This window comes from Varanus komodoensis, unplaced genomic scaffold (genome assembly GCF_004798865.1).
Source record: "Varanus komodoensis strain SLA01 unplaced genomic scaffold, ASM479886v1 scaffold7_3, whole genome shotgun sequence".
Classification (NCBI taxonomy): Eukaryota; Metazoa; Chordata; class Lepidosauria; order Squamata; family Varanidae; genus Varanus; species Varanus komodoensis.
In genome coordinates this window covers 14230692-14250866 of record NW_025336480.1, presented here as the reverse complement: position 1 = coordinate 14250866, position 20175 = coordinate 14230692, and the positions used below count along the sequence as shown (strand labels likewise).

Genomic DNA, 20175 nt, shown 5'->3' with positions numbered 1-20175 from the left:
AAATGGGAAAAAGCAGCTCCATTATTAGCACGTGCATGGAAATTAAATGAGCAGAAAGCAGCAGCATGACTGAAGATTTCCTACCTTTTTATACCATACAAATCTTCTGTTTGTGACGTCTGCCTCTTTAGCCTGAGTTTGACTAGAGCTTTATTGTAACTCTAAAACAATGTAAAATAGTGCTATTAAGAGAAAATCTCAAAACTAACACAACATGACCTACTAGAGTGTCACAAAATAGTCGTCTAATGTCCAGGTTCTGAAAATGATTTTTCAGGTTTGATATTAAAACTGGGTGTGGGGGGACTCTGGGCATCATCTTGGACAAATTTAGCATGCACTAAAGACTACTGGGACAAGAAGCAATAATGGCTCTGTATACTGAAAATATTACAATATAGCCATTACTTTGATCTGTCTCCCACACAGACAGGAATTCCGAGGTCTCTGGTGCAGCAAAGAACCAAAGTAACAAGAAGTACAGTAGGAGATCCGGGATCTGCCTACTGCGGAGAGAAGGTTCCTCACTGATTGCAATGATTTCTCCTTCCGCATGTGCATCTCAGTCACCCCTATTTCGCAAGGTCCTTCAACCTCTGTTCAATATTTTAAAGGAAGGATGGAGCAGGGAGGTCAGCTTCAGCTTAATAGTGTTGCACCAGCAGGACCAACTGCTTGCACAACAAGGAATTTGCAGTTCTGAAAGTAACCCCAGAAACAAAAGGAAATACTTTGGCCTACCTATCTGCATGTCCTTGAATATCGGTCCAGCCTCTGGGCAGCATCCAGCTGGGCTGTTGTACACCCACTGATTATGTTGTGCCAGCAGGGATGGAGCCTTGCAGAATGAAGAGCATGTGGCCTAAAACATAACCCTAGAAATCCTATTTTTCCCAGAGTGGGGCATGCCAGTGGAGCTCCCTTCTGTGAGTACTGCTGATCTGGCCCATTTCAGAAATGAGCATCTCTTCTCATTTTGGGTTCTTTTTGGAGCCATTAACTTTGTTGAGCAACCACTTGGTTCCATTAGGCATGGGCACAATAGCTTACCGCTCAGTGTCTTTATACCGGTGAAGCTGGAGATTTATTTTAATGTGTGTGCTAGGCAAAAAGAATGGAAGATGCTAAATTGGGCAGTCCTGCCTTGAGTTGGAGGACATGTAACATCCAGCAATTATATCCCTTCCTCATCTCTTGAGTTATTTTAGGATTAATGAATTTTGAATGGACAGCAAAGCTTCTTCACAAATACAGAGCAGGAAAACCTTGTATTTTTAAAATTTCAGTTGCTATATATCAGCATGGTAAATGGACAACTGGTGACAGCCACTCCTGGGACTGATCAAACTCAGTGGCTTGAAACAAAGATCTTTAATAGCTAAATGCCACAGTTATTTATTATTTATTTAACACGTTTGTATGCCGTCTCATAGCCACATGGCCCTCCAGACAGTTTATATAATAAAAACCAACAACATAAAACATCCCAAAATACATGCAGTTTAAACAATTAAAACCAGAAAAATCAATAATAAATAACATAAGAACATACATTAACATAACATAACATCGCATCACAACACAACATAACATAACAGGAGCACCAAATAATAGTTTAACAACAGATTGGCACTATCTCAAAATAACTAAAATTTACATTGAGATATAATTAAAATTAAATTCTAATTAAAATAATCAACAATTAAAATGCACATGAGATCTTCAGTATAGCCACAGATGTGTGGCTCACTAAAGGTAGGTTTGCACATTCATCCACTATGAAAATGCATGTGTCTTAGTTCCCCCCCCCCCCCATTTGCAGTGGTCTGCATCTCAGAATAGGCTATTGTTAGTGATAGGATTTAAAACAAAGTTGTCAAAAAGAAACCATGGGCAATAAAGGTATTTAGGATATTTGTGACTTCAGAAGTCACACACATGCACCACTTTGTTATAATATAGGTATGGAAAAGGTTGTAGCCTGTAAGCATGAGACAAGATAGGAATCAAGTAATGAATTTCCACCGTAAAGTAGATTTTATTGCAATGAACTATTCATATTGATATGCCGTGCAGAAACATCTAATGAAAAATGACTCCTTGGATTCTGTAGTGAGATGCATCTCAAACCATGTAGTGGCAAAAACCCCTTCACTGACCAGTTTCACACATAATGTCGTAAACATGATTTATTTAATCCATGGTTTATTGCCCTACTCAGGGTTTGTCTGGTAAACATATAAATCCCCCCACCCCAAATATGTAGGTTGTTTGTTTTCCTCCTCCTTTACTCACTTTCTTCCTTAATCCAAATGATTTTGGGGTACTACAGTACTCCCCAGATAGGAACTGACAAAGTTCTGGGTTCACATGTAATAATAACATATGGTTTAAAAACAAACCAGAATTTACAACCCAACAATAAACCATGGGTTCTCTTTTTTGGTTACTTGTGATTAACAAATTGATGATTTGTTAGCACAGCCACATTTGACATCATGACAACTCAGAATTTAAAAATCCATGGGTTAAAGAAGTCATGGACTAGGATTATGAACCAAGTCATTGTGTATGTATCCATACATGTATTGAAGCTAACTGAATTATCTCTCACGTAAATTGAACTATATGAGGTATTTACTGGGCTGCCACTCAAGAGCATCTTCTTAATAAATTAAATTATTTATTTGTTATATTTCTATCTTGCCCTTTTCCCTTTCATGGAACTCAGGGTGGCTCACATAATTCTCTTCCTCCTCCCTTCAATTTTATTTTCACAACCACAACCCTGTGAGGTAGGTTGGGCTGAGAGTCTTTGACTAGATCAAAGTCAACCAGTTAGCTCCATGATCGAGTGGGGGCTAGAACCTAGATCTCCTGTACTCTTAAGCACTATACCTCACTGGCTCTCAAATAAGATAAACATAAAGTAAAAATACTGAAAAAGAATATGCAGATAGTGAATAACTACTCATTGCACTCAAAATATTTATTATTTTGCTGCTCAGAATAATTACATGAACAAGACTTGGGTGTTTACCTGTCTAATAAGGTCACTGATCTCAAATTCTCTGTTTGGGATAACTGAAAAGTCAGCTTTCACTTCAGAGTATGTATCATTAATGATCGCCAGGAACATGTTCTGTGCAAAAGAGAGTTTAGTATTTTTATTGGCTGACAGAATGAACTGACTGCCAGGGGTGTCATGGGTAATTTAATCTGAACCAGTGTATTCAAAAGCAGAACAGCCAATATAAAAGATCTGTACAGTAATGAAACACACTGTTTATGTGCAAGAAGGAATTACACAAGAAAAAAGTACATCTATGTTAGAAAACTACACCTGCCTTGCTCAAACACTTATTTCTATTGGCAAACACTTATTTCTATTAATTTAATAATCTATGTGTAACTGGTTGATGGCTTCTTGCAGTGTCCCCATGTGCTGACTGCATCTGATATTTCCACTTGAATACAGGTAGTCCCCTGGTTAAGAACAAATTCCCTTCCTGAGAAAATCCTTAAATCAAATTTGTATTTAAGGCAGATCACATGAGTAAGCCAAATTTTTGCCTTAGTATATGTACATATTTCTTACCTTTCTATGCATGTAAAACACTTATGAAACATTTCCATATTCATGAAAACCTCTTAACACAATGAAACATTGTAATAGTGATAATCATACAGTAATAATAAAGTAACTACTGGTACAAAGAGAGGGAATTATCTATGTGTGTGCATGTGTAATGTGAATTGGTTGAACACACAATCTGATGCTGTTTCAAGAAACTCTAGCTCTGAAGGCCATGGGAGGACTGAGCAAGTTGGGAACACAGAAGGGAGAGATGTGGTAAATCATAGCCAAGGACAGGAGTATTCGCACTCCCCAGAATAGGACAGGATATTGTGGCAATAAGGGCAAATGATTCTTAGCTGGGATCCATCAGGTGACGTCACCCCATGAGTCATCAGATCAAGGTAAGGGAGATAAAAGAGGGGTGTTGAGAGAAGGGTGTGCGTCTCTTTGAAGAGAGGCGCCCTCCTTGCCATTGAACGCTGTACTAATTTGTATTTGATGCTACGATCAGTATAGTGTTGGGGCAGTTAGATAGCTGAGGGAAGCTTTGTTATTTTTATGACTGAGGAGGCCAATAAGGCTGGGGGTTCTGGGAGTTTGGACTGTTGATTTGTTGTGTTGCTGTTGCTCTCCACATCCCCTTTCCTTCCCCTCCTTATTTGTTGTAATTCTCCCTTGTGTGTGTTTTAGCTGTTTTAGTACCCACTATCCCTATTGTTTTAACCTTTTAATAAAACCTTGTCCCGCCCCCCCACCCCCAAATCTTGGATTGTCATGTGCTGAATTCAGTGTTTGGTCTGAGATTGGGGACCTGAAAGTGTCTGGGTGGAGACTGGAGCCCAGGGAACCATGGGGAGGTGAGGACAATGGAGCGACTGATCACTATAGCGTGTATAACTGTAGGTAAGCGGTATTGTAAAGAAAAACAAAACAAAAGAAATAGTTCTTCAAACAGTTTAAAACATTCTTGAGGTAACATTAAGCCTAACATTAACTGATGATGATGGAGATGGACCTGGTGCTGGAGAGTCATGGTTTGCTTGCACTGCTGGAAAGAGGGGGAATTACCACCGGAGTCATCAAGGGTTGTTTGTACTGCCATTTTTTCCTCATCCTAAATGGGCTTATAGCAGCTGACAGCCTGTTACAAGGGCAAATGCTAAATGAAAAACAAAGGGAAACTACTCACCCTACATGTGCCCCAAAATATGTGTAGCTTGTAGTATGTCAAGCCAACGCTGCAGAATGAAAAGTAGTGAATACTGTATCTCTAAGGAACTGCTAGGTCACTGATGACACGTTCTTAAACGTGTCACATAGTTTCCTAGGGATATTCACAGTTTTTTAATAGAGATATCCATACAGAGGTGCTATATTTCATTTTATATTGTTTTATGTTGTAAGCTACCCAGAGAACCTATGGCTAGTGGGGCAGCACATATATTGAATAAATAATAATAAAATAAATAGGATTTATGGCCTTCTGCACATTTGTAAGGGTTGTCTGTAACCCAAGCATTTGTAACCTGAGGATGGCCTGTATATCCTATGCATTATGAGAATAGCTGGTTTAGTCTACGACACTGACAGATAGTATTCTTATTCATTTATTTCATTAATCAAGCACCCCAAAACCCACTAATTTTCTGGACAATAAGATTAGGTTTTTGCATCCACATTCTATGGTGAGAGTTTATGGCTTTATTAAAGAGCTAGTGGACCTGTTGGTGTATAAAGAATAGCAGCTTGGTAAGCTGGCCATAGGAGAGTGCAGAGCCTGGAAAAAGCCCTTGGAACTTGGAGGATCACTGCTCTGGCTGCAGCACCTAAGTCATAATTGTGGCTTCAGAATTGGCATGGGGGCGAGGGCGGTGTTCTCTCAAGGCAGGAAGGAGGAGAGCAAGGAATTCTGGCAATTCCTCAGTCCCTCCTCCTTGGGAGCAAGACTAAGAAGGTTGTTTTGGAGGTAAGGGAAGTGCACAGGTAATCTTTGTCCGTTTCATTGGATGCCCAGGTCATGCTTGCTCGCCTTTCACCGGATGCTCATAAACCTCTAAGTTTGGGGGGCTATGGACAGGCACTCTGGATTGTGTCCTTAGTTTACTTGCTGCATTTGCATTTTATGAGGTATTCATTTTAAACATTCAAGTTTTTACTAGAAGTAAGCAGTTCATGTTCAGTGTTCCTACTTCTTGTAATTTTGTTAGCTTTTAAAATTAAAACACAGTTTTTATTCAGGATCGTAGTAGTAGCTTTTAATGCTATTTATTGGGTACAGAACTTTTGCCCCACATTTGTACTTTTACTTCTATAAAATACTGATGTTTGGTTTTCAAAAAGATGCTTTCATTATCTTATAGCATTTACAAGGCTTCATTCATGGACATTTACATGTGAAATTATTCCTATCTCCTTGAAACCTTTGCAAACATGTTCTCTTTATGTTTTCCACTGTTAACATAACAAGACTGAATTGAAAACTTCGGTGCCCTGATCTAGAGTTTTCTGAATGCCCTAATGGGTAAAGAGACATCTAATGTGACAAATCTTTCCCATTCTCGTCTGTATTGCTTTCATGTTTTTATACGAAGATCTGCCTCCACTTATCTGAACAGGGCAGTCCTTGTTCGTCCTCTAAGGATTGTGGCTTCAATACACATAAGAATAAGTTGTATGTGTTCTTACAAACAAAGTAAGCATCTAAGACTTATAAGTATTACAACTTTGAAACAACATTTAGTATGCTTGAATACATGGGAAGCATCTAACACTCTAAGCCCCTCAGACAGCCAACATAAATTTAAGAAGAATGAATTACTATTACTTTTTAACATTTTGGAATTTATTTAAATTATCTCAAACAGAACTTACCAGCAGGACAAAGAATACGAAGAATACAAATGTGATGAAGTAAATTGGGCCAAGAATTCGATTTGCATGTTCTATACTGGCAAAGTTAAAATCTCCAAGCACAATGCGAAACTGGGTAAAACTTGAGAAGAGGCAAAAATATAAAAACAATCAATTGTGCAATTTCCTCTACTATTTGTATTAAGGCTATAATATTACACATACTGACCTGGGAGAGTAATCTTCATTGAAATCAGTAGCCCTGTTTACCAGTCATTGATTACTGTTATCTGTTCTGTTCTTCCAATCCTATTTCTGCTCAAACTGGGCCTAACTTAAACTCCAATGTAACTATATTTAATCTATTTACATTGTGTCTCAGTACATAATTTAAAGCAGTGCAACAGCAAATCAGAAGGCAGAGATACACTTTGAAAAAGTTTAGGGCATGATCCAGTTTGTGCCCTATTCCAGTAACGTACATGCACAGCCTTTGTACTTTCCTATGCTTGGAAGGGATCTGAACTGGAAGGGGCTTCAGTGATAAGGAGATACAGCGTGGGGTATAGGAAAGGAGAAAACAAGTGGTGAAGTGGATATAATATCTTAAATAATCGTAATGTAGTAAGTATAATAAGATGACTAGTATCAGATAAAGTACTTTGGTGCATATCATTGTGTCACATGCAAGCCTCTTTAAAATGACTGGGCACATATGGGGCATCTCTTTGGGGGAACAATGCAGACTTTATTCACCACGTCAGGGCAACATGCTTTGCTCTCTTGTCCCTCATTCATATGTTGCCACTGTCTGCCCCACCCATATGCTTTGGGCAAGGCTTACGAGGTACAGAGAGCCCGGGCAGTTCAGGTCTCCCACAACATGCCATCATCAAATGCCTCACCACCTCTGGTCCTTCCCTTGAGCAAAAGTTGCTTGAACTGGCAATATAGTAATATTAGACAGTTTGGGAGACTCCATACATGCAGTTCTGAAAAGCAGAAAACTCATCCACTTGTGACCCGAAGACCAGGTAACCCAACTGTGCATATGCAAAGAAGATGATGAAGAACATGATGGCGAATCCTATGATGTCTTTAGTACAGCGGGACAGAGTTGAAGACAGCTGAGTCATGGTCTTGTTAAAGCTTATGTATTTAAATATCTGGGAGAAAGCAAAACAGATTAAATTAGGATGGCATCTGAACCTGGGTGACTGATGCCATCATGGGTCCAGGAAAGCAGTGAGTGAGTCACTCAGAAAGACAAGCATACCCCTCTTGCCTCGCTCAAACAGGGAGACTGATTTGTTGATGGCAAAATAGTATTGTGAGCAGTCTTCCCTTTGTTGCCACTGACAGCTGCTCCGGCACCCATAGCTTCTACTATGAACCTACATGATCAAAATGAGCTCCAGCTCCCAGTTAGCACCAAGAGATTCCATCTTATTTGCAAAAAAACCAAACCAAACCCAAAACCAGTACTGGTGTTCCCTGCTGTCTTTTGGCGAATGGGTGGGGGGTGGGGGGGCATATGTGGTTCACAATCTATGGCATGTATGGGACATGGTTAGCTCACCCTTTTACCAGCACCATTCTTCCATTCCACCCTTTCCTTGCATTTCCATTTATCAATAGTAAAAGACACCACAAACTCTATGTCCCATGCAACATTTAGTTCAGTTCACTATGTAATAATTGGGATAGGATTTCCAACTCCTACACACTAAGGAATCTCCTGTATTTCTAGCAGGAAGATGAGAAGGAACATGATAGTGGATCTCTTTCACCAGTGATTATAGAAGACATATTTGTGGAACTTCTTCCTGACAAATACAGGCCTCTTTATGATATGAATGTGGGCAGGAAAAGGAAAGATCAATAAACACCCACTGAAATGCCCCTTAGTTACTTCTCAAATCAGGACTGTAACAAGCATTTTTCTATGTTAAGTTTGCCCTGGCAGGTATGAAAAGAAAAGTGAGTAATGTGAGCAGTACTACCTTTATCCATGCAAAGAAGACAGTAACTGAAATCATATTATTGTAACGGGTCTGCCAGAATGCAAGGAAATAAATGTCTGGGTAAGCATCTGAATCGGAGAGCAGATTTTCCATCAGGCTGGACACTTCAACAGTTCGGTAAACATTGAAGGAAATAGCAAAAACAGACAACTGGACAGAAAAAAGCAAAGGTTCATGAGGCTACATTTTTTTTGATATATTCTTAAATAAGCTGATTAATTCATGTCTTCAAGTCACATGTATTGAAACAGCAGCATGTAAGCAGAAAATCTGCTTGACGAGTCTTTTTATTTTTCAAAACAGCTATTGCAGTCCAGATCCATTGGGAAAGTCACACTAAACCAGTAATAAAATTGCTCTAAGTTTATACTGTATGCTAAAATATCCTACTTCACAGTGTCGTAAAGACAACAAAACTAAATGACAACTATACAGTATGCAAACATGTTTAAGCACTTTGCTTTGGTGGCCAACTTGCAGCCCTTTAGCAGCTTTGACCTACAGTTCCCATTGAGCCTAGTTTGCATAGCCAATGGTGAAGGATTGCAGGAGTTAGAGACAAACGTTTCTGGAGGTACACAAGCTGCCCACCCCAAAGGGATATGTATTATTCTGATTGCCAGTATGCCCATGCTATTTGCATATGGCTAGCAGGCCACAATTAGCACACTCCTTGATTGTCTTGTACTTTACAGTTGTGGGCCTCATTTTCAGAATACAACTTCAGCATACACATCACAACTTTAAAATTTCAATATTGTTCTTGTATTTCTTTTAGAATCTCTTTCAGTCTAGGGTCACATCTAATTTCAGGGATGATTTCAGGGGCAAAAGTGCCCCCTCCACTTCTGCATACTGAAGTTTTAAGTTTTTACTTCTAGGAACCAAGTGGAAGGGATGGTATTTTAATCTGTTAGAATGGACAAGAAATGCACAAAAAGCAGAAACCCACCAAATGATTGGCAGTGTGGAAAAAGGTGAAGGGATTATGGCTATCTGAGAGCCAGATTTGGTTCCCGGGGCCTGACATTATCCAAATCTGCCTTAAACCACCCATAACAAATTTTCAATCCCCAGGTGTGGATTATGACACTCAAAACCCTTCTCTGATCACCACATATGGCATTATTGTTCCTTTATCCCAAGTACCTCAGTGCAGCTTTCCATCCAATATGATATCTGTCATAATTCACTTTGTCTATTTTAGTCACATGTTAATTGCAGAGACATACCATGAGCAATAACATATCTAGCCAGTTCCAGGCATCTCTAAAATAGTCTTTTTTCAGCTTCTTCATTTTTATGAGTTCTTGGATGATGAAAGTGAAGATAAAGAGGCAGAAGATGACTTCACAAGAGGCCAGGAAATAATCATAATATTTGACGTATCTGAAAAGCTTTACGGAGTGGAACTGCCAAGAAGGGATAACACCACCTGTTGCAGGAAATTCTACTACAAGCCTGTGAAATGGAAGTAAAGGATGCTGTCTAATCCACAGGAGTATAATGTTAAGGAGAAGAAAGCCAGTGGAGGAGATATGGAAATGGGTGGCACAGGCATGATCAGAGGCATCTGAAACTCGGAGAGGGCACAGCTGGCCCTACAATCAGGCAGAGAGAGGAAGAAGATTCTAACAGCAGATGCTGGGGCACAGAGGTGCTGGAGAACACAGCAGTGTTTGCCACACAGCATGCTTTGTAACCCCTAAGCTACTGTCTTCGGGTGCAGTGGAGGATATTGTCCTATCACCAGTGTTTCATAGGCCAGCCTGATCAATTTCTGCATATGGAAAGGGGGTGGGAGCAGCATCTTGGACCTTTCATCAGGAAAGTACTTTGTCTTGGGCCAACACCACTGAAGACATGCACAGGTGCTATGCACAAGCAGGAGATGAGTTGTTGTGTACAACTCACATACAGCTCCTTCATGGGCTATGTTGCAGAATTGTTTAGGGGCTAAATAACCCTACAGTAAACCCAACAACAGATCAAGTCTTAACTATTAGATTGTTTAGTCTTTCAATCACTCAGTTGCCTGGGTTCAGTTGTCATGCTCCACAACCTATGAAGGAGCCTACTGTAGGTTGTTGAGTAACAGCAGCTGAGGTAGCTGCGCTGCAGGTGGAAAGCTGCTCTCTCTAGGTCATACACAACATTGCTTTTCTAAACTGTTGGGCAGTCATTATATATAAACCACTTCAATGCCTACAGGAAAGTTGGGTGTGCCCTTTTCATAGAGCTTTATGATAAGGAGATCCCTTAGAAAAGCCTTGAGAGGGCCAGTATCCCAGTAGCTTCCTATTGAAAATAGGATTTCTAGGGCAACAAATGGAAGCACTTGCCTGACTATGCAGAAGAGGTTTACATTAGCATTATACATGGAAAAGTCGATGAAGACAACCCTTGTTCCTCTGGTGATCCAGTTATTTCTCTTGAGATAAGCCAACTTCTCTGAACTTTTTTCTTTTGACTTGGGCAAGGTGAACATAAATCCTCCACTACTGTATAGCCCAATAAGGCCCCAATGCCATGGAGAGAATGCTTTAGAAGTAGAATAGTGCCACCTGTTGGAGAGAAAGGAATGGCACATATCAGCTCATAAAAGCACTCTTTTCCCATGCACATGTTTTATTCAGTTGCTCTTAGCTTTATGAAGGCTTAAAAAAAGTAGTGGAATTTGATCCACTGAACACCTGCTATTTGCACTAGAAGGAAAATAAGTACTTGTGCTAATGGAATCTTTTCTTCTGCTGCATATAGCAATTTGACCCCTCCCCAGTCTAGGTTAGAACTTCAGCAGGGGACAAAGGGTTAAAGTTCCTAATCCCTTAAGTTCCTTTTAGGGTCCCAATCCAGATCAGTCCTACATTCCTGCTAATGCCTTGAAAAACACCTTTGGCAAAATGCATGAATGGCATCTCAACTACTTTAGCCCAGCCTTTGGAAAACAACTGGGATCCTTCTTAGGCAGTGTGGCAGAGGCAGTGTGCCACAATTGTCTGTGGAATGGAAAGTCTGTCTATAGCTCTCTTATCAGCTCACACAACTTTACTGAAAAGAGTGAAAGGCAGGACGGGGATGCATATGGCCTGTAACAGCCTACTGCCCTACCTCTGCACGTGAAGACAAATCATAGATTTAAGTTTTTAAAAGGTATACTTCCTTTTTCTATTTCCATACCCATGAAAGCCAATGCCGAAAGGAAATATTGTAATAAGAGAAATTCAGGAAAAATGTTAAACACCCAAAGCAAATATGCATCAGTAAAATCTTCTAAATGCGCCATTATAATTTGTTTTCTAATTAAAAAAAATACAAGGATTTGAGCTGACTTCAAATCCTTGCTTGTTCTGATCTCAATAACTATAGTTTCCTGATTGAGACATAATGGGAAGCCATGGTTAATTAACCCAGGGAATCTTCAACTGTAGTGTGCTGAAAAGCAAGGTGGGAAGGGGCAGAATGAACATTACGCTCATACATATCTTGGCCAAACAGTAAGTGGCTCACTGTGAAATGGAAGAAATAGATGTTAATATGTAATTAGTAAGATGCAACTATTTGAAGTCACTGACACTTTTTCAGACTTCTGATTACTTAAAGAATAGACATGAAATAATGGAATTTCCCAGTAATTTCTAAGAATGTCAAATCTCAGCGTTAACTTAGTTTTCTAAAATTTGTCTAAAATGTATTCAGATTAAACAAGAACAGTTAAATGTCTCTATACTTACTCAGTGTCATTCATAAAGCCAAAACTTTTTTTATCCTCATTAATATAGTGGTATTGACCATAGCACCCTTTCATAAACGCCCGGAAAGATGGATAGATAGAACATGTGTTGTTACGGATTTTGAGTTGCCGAATTTGAGGTACTCCTAACAGTAAGTTCTCATAGTAGATATGGCTACTGTTTTTGTGGATGGATGTGGAATTTTCACTGTACCATGTGTTCCAATAAAGGCCATCCAGAAGTGGTCCTTCCAGAAACTATATCACACAAAACAAGCAGAGATTAAGGTTTTGTTTGACCAAACAAATTCACCTTTTGAAATTCTTTAACTTGATATCTAAAATGGTTTGAAATTCTATAGTTACAATTGTAAACCCACCAGATGGAATGTTTTGTAAAATGTTTTGCTTTTTTTGTTTCATCTTTTTTTAGTTCATCCAACTTACCTAAGCAACTGTAACAAAATCAATAGATTTCACCTGGCATAGTAAGAAATATCATGTCCTTCAACAGTAATTATTTTAATGGCATCCTGAATTCTCGCTTTGGAGTAATCCTGTATATGTCTACTCAGAATAATTTGGGATTTGCTCCCTAAACTGAGCATAGAATTGCAGACTTAAAATCACTGTCTATGATCTAAAGTTCCACAAATGCAGCTACCTCTTGTTTCTGTAAAAAATTAAGGGAAATTCCCCATGTATATAAAACAGCACAAAAACTGTGCATGCAGAACTCAGTATAAATCAAAATAAATCAGAATCTCTGCATGAGCAGAAATACCACTGGGTTGTGTTCAAAAACTTTTTGTTATATGAAGTAAATTCCAAGCTGAGAAGTATAACAATGACTTTTCTGGAATCTCATCTTTCTTCAGAGACCAGTTGATGACACATTCATCTCAGCACTGATTAAGCATTTCAGAACTCATGTGAAGGATGGCAAAAAGCACATAATCATGTGGCAGCTTTGCCCACAGCAGGAATAAATTTCAAACAAACCTCTTCTTATATAGACAGCTGGCTGCATGCAGCACCTCCTCACAAGGATTTACTTTACAGAACTACTGTAAGGATTAGATAGCATACATGAAGTAATTGGGGAAAAACTTTATGAAATAGATGGTGGCTGTGCCAGAGTAAGCAGGACAGTTAAACCCATCATGTTGTCTCCAACTTATGGCAACCCTATGAATGAAAGCCCTCCAAAATGTCCTGCCCATGACAGTTCCATTCAGTTCATCCAGGTTCAAGGCTGTGGCTCCCTTTTTAGACTCAATCCATCTTATATTTGGTCTTCCTTTTCATCTTCTGCCTTTGACTTTCCCTAGCATGACTGTCTTCTCCAGGGAGTCTTGCCTTCTCATGATGTGTCCAAAGTATGACAGCTTCAATTTTGTCCTTTTTGCTTCTAGGGAAAGCTCTGGCTTGATTTGATCTAGGATCTACTTGTTCATCTTTCTGTTGGTCTAATGTATTCATAAAGCTCAGAACCATGTTTTGAATGCATCATTTTTCTTCCTGTCAGCTTTTTTCACTGTCCACCCAGGTGGACCTTTCACTGTCCACCTTTACAGTGAGGTTGTTGTTGTTGTTAGTCGCAAAGTCGTGTCCGACCCATCGCGACCCCATGGACAACATTCCTCCAGGCCTTCCTGTCCTCCACCATCTCCTGGAGTCCACTTAAGCTCACACCAACTGCCTCAGTGACTCCATTGAGCCACCTCATCCTCTGCCTTCCCCTTCTTCTTTTGCCATCTATTGTTCCCAGCATTAGACTCTTCTCCAGGGAGTCCTTCCTTCTCATTAGGTGGCCAAAGTATTTGAGTTTCATCTTCAGGATCTGGCTTTCTAAAGAGCAGTCAGGGTTGATCTCCTCTAGGACTGACCGGTTTGATTGCCTTGCGGTCCAAGGGACTCACAGGAGTCTCCTCCAGCCCCACAATTCAAAGGCTTCAATCCTTTGGCACTCAGCCTTCCTTATGGTCCAGCTTTCACAGCCATACATTGCAACTGGGAAAACCATAGCCTTGACTATACGCACTTTTGTTGGCAGGGTGATGTCTCTGCTTTTTAGTATGCTGTCTAGATTTGCCATAGCTTTCCTCCCCAGGAGCAAGCGTCTTTTAATTTCTTGGCTGCAGTCCCCGTCTGCGGTGATCTTGGAGCCCAGGAAAATAAAATCTGTCACTACCTCCATTCTCTCCCCATCTATCTGCCAGGAAGTGATAGGACCAGATGCCATGATCTTAGTTTTCTTAATGTTGAGTTTCAAGCCAACTTTTGCACTCTCTTCCTTCACCCGCATCAAGAGGCTCTTTAGTTCCTCTTCACTTTCTGCCGTGAGAGTGGTATCATCTGCATATCTGAGGTTGTTGATATTTCTCCTGGCAATCTTAATTCCAACTGGTGATTCATCTAGCCCCGCCTTTCTCATGATGTGCTTTGCATATAAGTTACATAGACAGGGCGACAGTATACAGCCTTGCCGAACTCCTTTCTCAATTTTGAACCAATCAGTGGTTCCGTGTCCAATTCTCACTGTTGCTTCTTGACAGTGTGATTAGGAATACAATAGTTTGGATGACCTTGACCTTGGGCTCCAGTAAAATGAGCTTACACCTGATTATCTTTTCTAGTTCCAACAGCAAATGGCAATGCCAGTGAGGTGAAAATTGTGTAAGCAAGTCATTGAAGCCTTGCTTTTCTGGACTTGGAACTCCAAAGTATCTCCAACCTTTTCTTATGCCCCTTCCAGAAACCAGGCTGGATATTTGGGGGTTTCAACACTATCCTTATTTTTAAGGAGTTGTTTGAAAAAGTCTGGTGACAATAAAGCAATGTGTTCCAGAAACCACATATCTACTTTCGTGCCTTTTTCGCACGGTATTAGATGTTCATGTGTAGATATCCCAGGATGATTCAGGATGCATAAAATGCTGATATATGAGGAATAAATCCTACTTTCAACAATGGAGGAGAGTTGGGAATAGAAAAGAAGACAAAGTACATATCTGAGAAAAGTATAGAACAGGGGTCCTCAAACTTTTTCACCAGGGGGCCAGTTGAAACGTGCTATTGGTGCGCGTGCCGGAAAGCCGGTGCCGGCGGTGTATGCGGGCCAGTGCAGGGGCGGTGCATGTGGGCGCATGCGCTGAGGCAGGACACATGCTGAGGCGGGGGTGGGACGTGCGGCAAGGGGAGGGGAGGCGCGGTTGGTGGTGGGCACACATTGTGAGGTAGGCTCATGAGGCAGCAGCTTGCTTGCTTGGAGATTGTTTTCTCTGAGCAAGCAAACTGCTGCCTCCCCACATGCAGGGCGAGGTGGGTGTGGGTGCCCACGCACACATACCAGGCCCGAACGGGCATAGCAGGCCGGATAAATGGGCATGGTGGACCAGATCCGGCCCCCGGGCCATAGTTTGAGGACCCATGATATAGAATGAAAAACCCATTATGTACATTTAAAACTACAGTATAAACGGGGGTTCACAATGTAGCTTCCAATGGTGCTACAAATTTTTCTACTCCTTGTCCTGCTCAGAGCCCCTGCCCTTGTTATTTCACTCCCTTTCTCAGCCTTTCTCAGCCTACTTTCTCTCCCCTTTACCCTTTTGCTTTATTTTCCCTCACAGTCCTTACTTTTCTCTTTCCCCCGTATACTTCTTCACCTCACTGTTTCTCCCCTTTCCTAGCCTCTAGCCTTGCTCTTTCTCTCATTTTCATCTGTTTTCATTTTCTCTATTTCACCTTCTTTCCCAGCCCTGTAATCAAACTTTTCAAATTATTTTTGCTGTGTAATCAAACTTTTCAAATTCTGTCAGATCTCTTATAGTGCCTTTTCCTGTTTGAATTTCTCTTTTCAATCTTGAAATCATTTTGTAGTAAAGGAACCTTTCTATCCCTTTTCCTTCATCTTTTATTTTTTGCCAAGGCTTGATTTCTCCTTGTTCAAGCATATCTCCATATATTATAAAATAATTGTTTCTCCCTAAATGCTTATCATAATATGCAACTATGGGAGACATCAGAGGAGAAATTGGAAGGATATTTCTTCTTATTATAAGAAGCAATTTCCACTAGGTTCCATGTAAGCATATATAGGATTGCAATCTTAAATGTGTATTTTGTTGTGCTTCTGTGAGGTGAAATATTTGGATTGACTTTCAGGTTCAGATCCTTTCTTCTCTTGTACTCGGTTGCTTGGGTGAATTACTTGTCCTTTGACAAGCAGGAGCTCCACATCAGTGATGATGTGAATAGCCACATCCTCTGTGGGAGCCATTTTGTGGTAGTACCCACAGCAATTTTTCAAATTCCTAAATGTACCCTCAGGTCCAGAGAGGTTGCAGATTGCTGGGATAAAACCAGAGTGAGAGCCAGCAGTTCACTATATATGGGTGTGAAAACTGGAAAGTGAAGAAAGGTGAGAGGAAGAAAATTGATGCTTTCAAATCATGGTGCTGGAGTAGAGTTTTGCAAATACCCTGGACTGACAGAAAGATGATCAAATGGGTCCTAGATCAAATCAAGCCAGAGCTTTCTCTAGAAGCCACTCAACCCACCTGAGTCTCCAGTGACAATGAAGAATCCAAAAGCACCACAAAACTATGTACCCATTCCTTCAGAGAAAGTGCGATTCCATCCAGCACAAGGAATCAATCTATCTCCAGGATGCATATCCCACCCACCCAGAGCACTTTGACCTTACCAGCATTGTGGTCAAGCCAGACCAGAGCCTGCACAGCCATAGCTTGATTCAGACTTTAGAGAGCAACAGAATTGAGTGTCAACTGTACACTGATAACAACTTGTTCCAAATCTCCAAATGAAGTCTCCCAACAGGGTCCTAGAAATGTCAAGTAGTAGTGGGGATAGAACAGTATAAGAGCCAGGAACTGAAGCCACTTCTCCAATAGCACTTTCTGAGACTGACCCAATAGGGAGGAACTATGACACTGATACCCATTCCAAACCGCAGTCCAGGAGGGTATGCAGTCCATCGTCAATGGTATCAAAAGCCACAAAGAAATCAAGTAAGAGGAGCAATGTTGCATTGCTTCTAGCCCTCTTGCAATAAAGGGTGACTATGGCCAATGGAAGTGTTGCTGGAAACACTCTAATTCAAGAGAGTTACCTTTCTAAATAAAGGATATGAATTAATGGAAGGTCCTGAACAAAGGCACACACTTTTTATGAGATGTCTCAATAAAACATGAAGAAAGACTGGTTTATAAAACTGACCAAATTCTACATAGCTATAAAGCACCTATCTTAAATAAATGCCCTTCCTAAAATAGCAAAAGTGCAAAATAAGATACCTGCCAAAAGTCAATAATGCTAGCCATGGATGTGAAGTCAGTTTTATCTTTATCAGACAAAGGGGTTTCCAGGAAAAGGTTTGACATAACTCTGTTCAGGTGATACATATCTGTGCTCACCATTCCGAAAGTCACTAAAAAGGAAGAAATCAGGGAGAAATACTATGTAACAAAATGAAATGAGATTATTCAGATTAGTCAACCCATGTACCATGTTTATAAATGGGACCCCAGAATTAAAATGCTTTCTGAACCATTTAATAGGACAAACAAAATGTCAGAGGGAAGAAACAAGCAATTATCACCTCTGCTATGTAAAAAATATATAGATTTTGTAAGGCAATGCTACACAAAGAAGCCTCATGTTCATAAAAACACACATTAAACCATAGTGGATAAAGAGGCAATTTTGCATGTGTGAAAGCTAGGCTAAAATCACAGCATACCTTTCAAATGCTCAGAAAAGCAGAAAAGAGAATCCAGGGGACCACAGAATTTGTCAAAGTCTCCAAGACCAGAAGCACTTGGAAGGGAGATGTTGGAATCCACTCCCTCCCCTGAACCCTCAAAGCAACCACAAAATATGTTGTTGAAGAGATTTTAAGGTGACATTCTGGTGCACAGGGAGTAGACAGGCAGCCTTTTAATTTTCCCAGCATGTTAAAAGTTAGTATCATTTTTACTGTTGATTTAATATATTATTGTGATGCTGTGTCTTATTTATCAGTGCTTTGAGACATTGTAAAGGGCAGGATACAAAAATGTTAAATAAATAAATAAATAAAATTTCTGACTTTTACACATACTCACTATACACAGCTGCATTTGCACAGAACAAAATACATATAAATTAGTATATGAAGCTCATGCATTCTCATTTTACTCCTCTCTGCTTGGTTGCTACTTAACAAACCAGGAAAACTGACCTCAATAAACAGAATATCCTAAGTTAATAACTGTTTGTGAACATGATTTTCTAAATGCAGCTTGAACATATGTAATTATTTCTTTGTAATACACAGAAAATTGCAGGAAAGCGATCAATGGTATCGCTTGATCATTCTGATCATTGATCTGTTTTCTCAAGGTGATGGACTTACATATACATAGATCTGTGAGGAAAATTATGTAGATCAGTAATTCCTGAAGGGTAGTTTTCATTTCTGGCTCTCTGTTGTGAGTCAGTCGAGGTTTCACACTACCTATAATGTATGATTTTCAAAAGAACACAAAGGGAGTATGAGAGACTAACTAATGGTGTAATATGATACATGTTTCAAGAGAAAAAAGCTCTAAAACTCCCAGCATTCCTCAACCAGTTATTCTGAAAATTGGAGGACCTTTTCTGCCTGAAGGATTGCATCCTAAAAGATCTAAATTCTCAGACCCAATCAGGCATAATAAGTTTGTTTTGCAAACAAAATCTCTGTTATTTGTGGACTGTGGGAAAAGAAAAAGGCACACCCAACACTTATTAACTGGTTTCTAACTGCACAGAATACAACCAAGTTAGCTGCTAGCAGTTGTTATGGAGTTCACTGACAGAAGATGTAATAACTGCTAATGTGGACAGCATTTAAAAGACTTCACCAGAGTACAATCATGGTAGTGAAATAGGTGACATCTTTATTTTCAATGGCAGTCTAATTCTGAATAGCAGATGTTGAGTGAATGCATTCTTGGCTGCATACTTTGAGGGAAGCATCTAGCCAACTACTGTGGGAAAGAGAATGCAGCTTGGTGTAATCTACCCTTTCATTAACCTGCTGTTCTCCCAATGTTTTGAGCTTCATTTATCACTAACCCTAGGTAGTACAGTCAATGGTCAGGGATGCTAGGAACCTGGGGAAATGAGGAACTAGGCTGGGAAAGCCTAGTGTAATCCACAAGATCCCTTACTGATTTCTTATGTTCTCTTGCAAAACCTAGGTGTCCATAGGCTGGTTTGCATGATAGGGCAGCCCACTGTAAAAAGTGAAGACTGTGTTTTGAATATTCAAATCCCACTTGAGGAATTGTCCTGTAGCCTGAATGAGGTCATCCAGGTTTATGTGAGTTATTACAATTTCCAGTTGAGAATTGGGGGACTGCAACTCATTTTGCAAACCAGGTCAATGCAGAGCACCTTGCAAAGAACTCTTTGTGAAGTGTAGTCACAACAATGATGGGAGCAAGCTTGTGCTGCGCTTGCTTTTTCTTTCCTTGTCTTTCTCATTTACAGCACAATACTATGTACATTTCCTTGGGAGTGGCTCTCATTGAACATAATAAGGCTTATCTCTGGGTAAATATGTATAGGACAGTGTTGCTAGGCAATGCGGAGAGAAGTATTTCTTTCCTAAAGGTCTCCTGCAAAGTACTTTTTTTATCCATAACGTTCTGCGTATCAAAGACTGGAGGAGCAGTGATACTCCGTAAGGGGCATGTACGTATTGCTGTAGCTTTTGCCAGAAATCCAGCCTCAAAAAATTACAGCGCTACATGGGAACTGATGGCCAGTCGCAGATTCAATGAGCTATAAAACGTACACTTTCAAAATAGAGTGTCAAGTACATTCCATTCTGAATAAAGGTACATTGACACCAACGCGATTTTCTTCCAGGAAAGATGTCAAAATGATATATCGTGATGTCAAAACGATGGATACAGATGTGGCTACGCGTTTTA

The 20175-nt window shown here is 40.1% G+C and overlaps 1 protein-coding gene across 3 annotated transcripts; it reads right to left on the bottom strand.

Annotated features, from left to right (window-relative positions):
- Positions 1–2715: 2715 nt before the first annotated feature.
- PKD2L2 (polycystin 2 like 2, transient receptor potential cation channel) lies at positions 2716–20175 on the bottom strand. 3 transcript variants are annotated; one of them, XM_044454685.1, is made up of 9 exons: positions 18609–20175; positions 17509–17642; positions 12189–12445; positions 10797–11018; positions 9687–9915; positions 8434–8604; positions 7415–7596; positions 6452–6572; positions 2716–3142 (listed from the first exon to the last, which is right to left on the bottom strand). In XM_044454685.1, the coding sequence occupies exons 1-9, from the start codon at positions 18667–18669 to the stop codon at positions 3014–3016; spliced, it is 1506 nt and encodes a 501-aa protein (XP_044310620.1). In that variant the 5' UTR covers positions 18670–20175; the 3' UTR covers positions 2716–3013. The 3 variants fall into 3 exon arrangements, with proteins under 3 accessions (XP_044310620.1, XP_044310622.1, XP_044310621.1); XM_044454687.1 differs by lacking the exon at positions 18609–20175 and adding an exon at positions 16899–17036 and having other exon boundaries at positions 17509–17625; XM_044454686.1 differs by lacking the exon at positions 2716–3142 and adding an exon at positions 4385–4818.

Excerpts from the sequence above, each read along its gene's own strand:
- PKD2L2 (XM_044454685.1), bottom strand. The coding sequence starts at position 18,669 with ATGAAAACTACCCTTCAGGAATTACTGATCTACATAATTTTCCTCACA. Across the intron at positions 11,019-12,188 it reads GGCTTTATGAATGACACTGA|GTGGCACTATTCTACTTCTA; the intron begins GTAAGTATAGAG and ends TCTCTCCAACAG. Across the intron at positions 7,597-8,433 it reads TCTTCTTTGCATGGATAAAG|ATATTTAAATACATAAGCTT; the intron begins GTAGTACTGCTC and ends GCTTTCTCCCAG.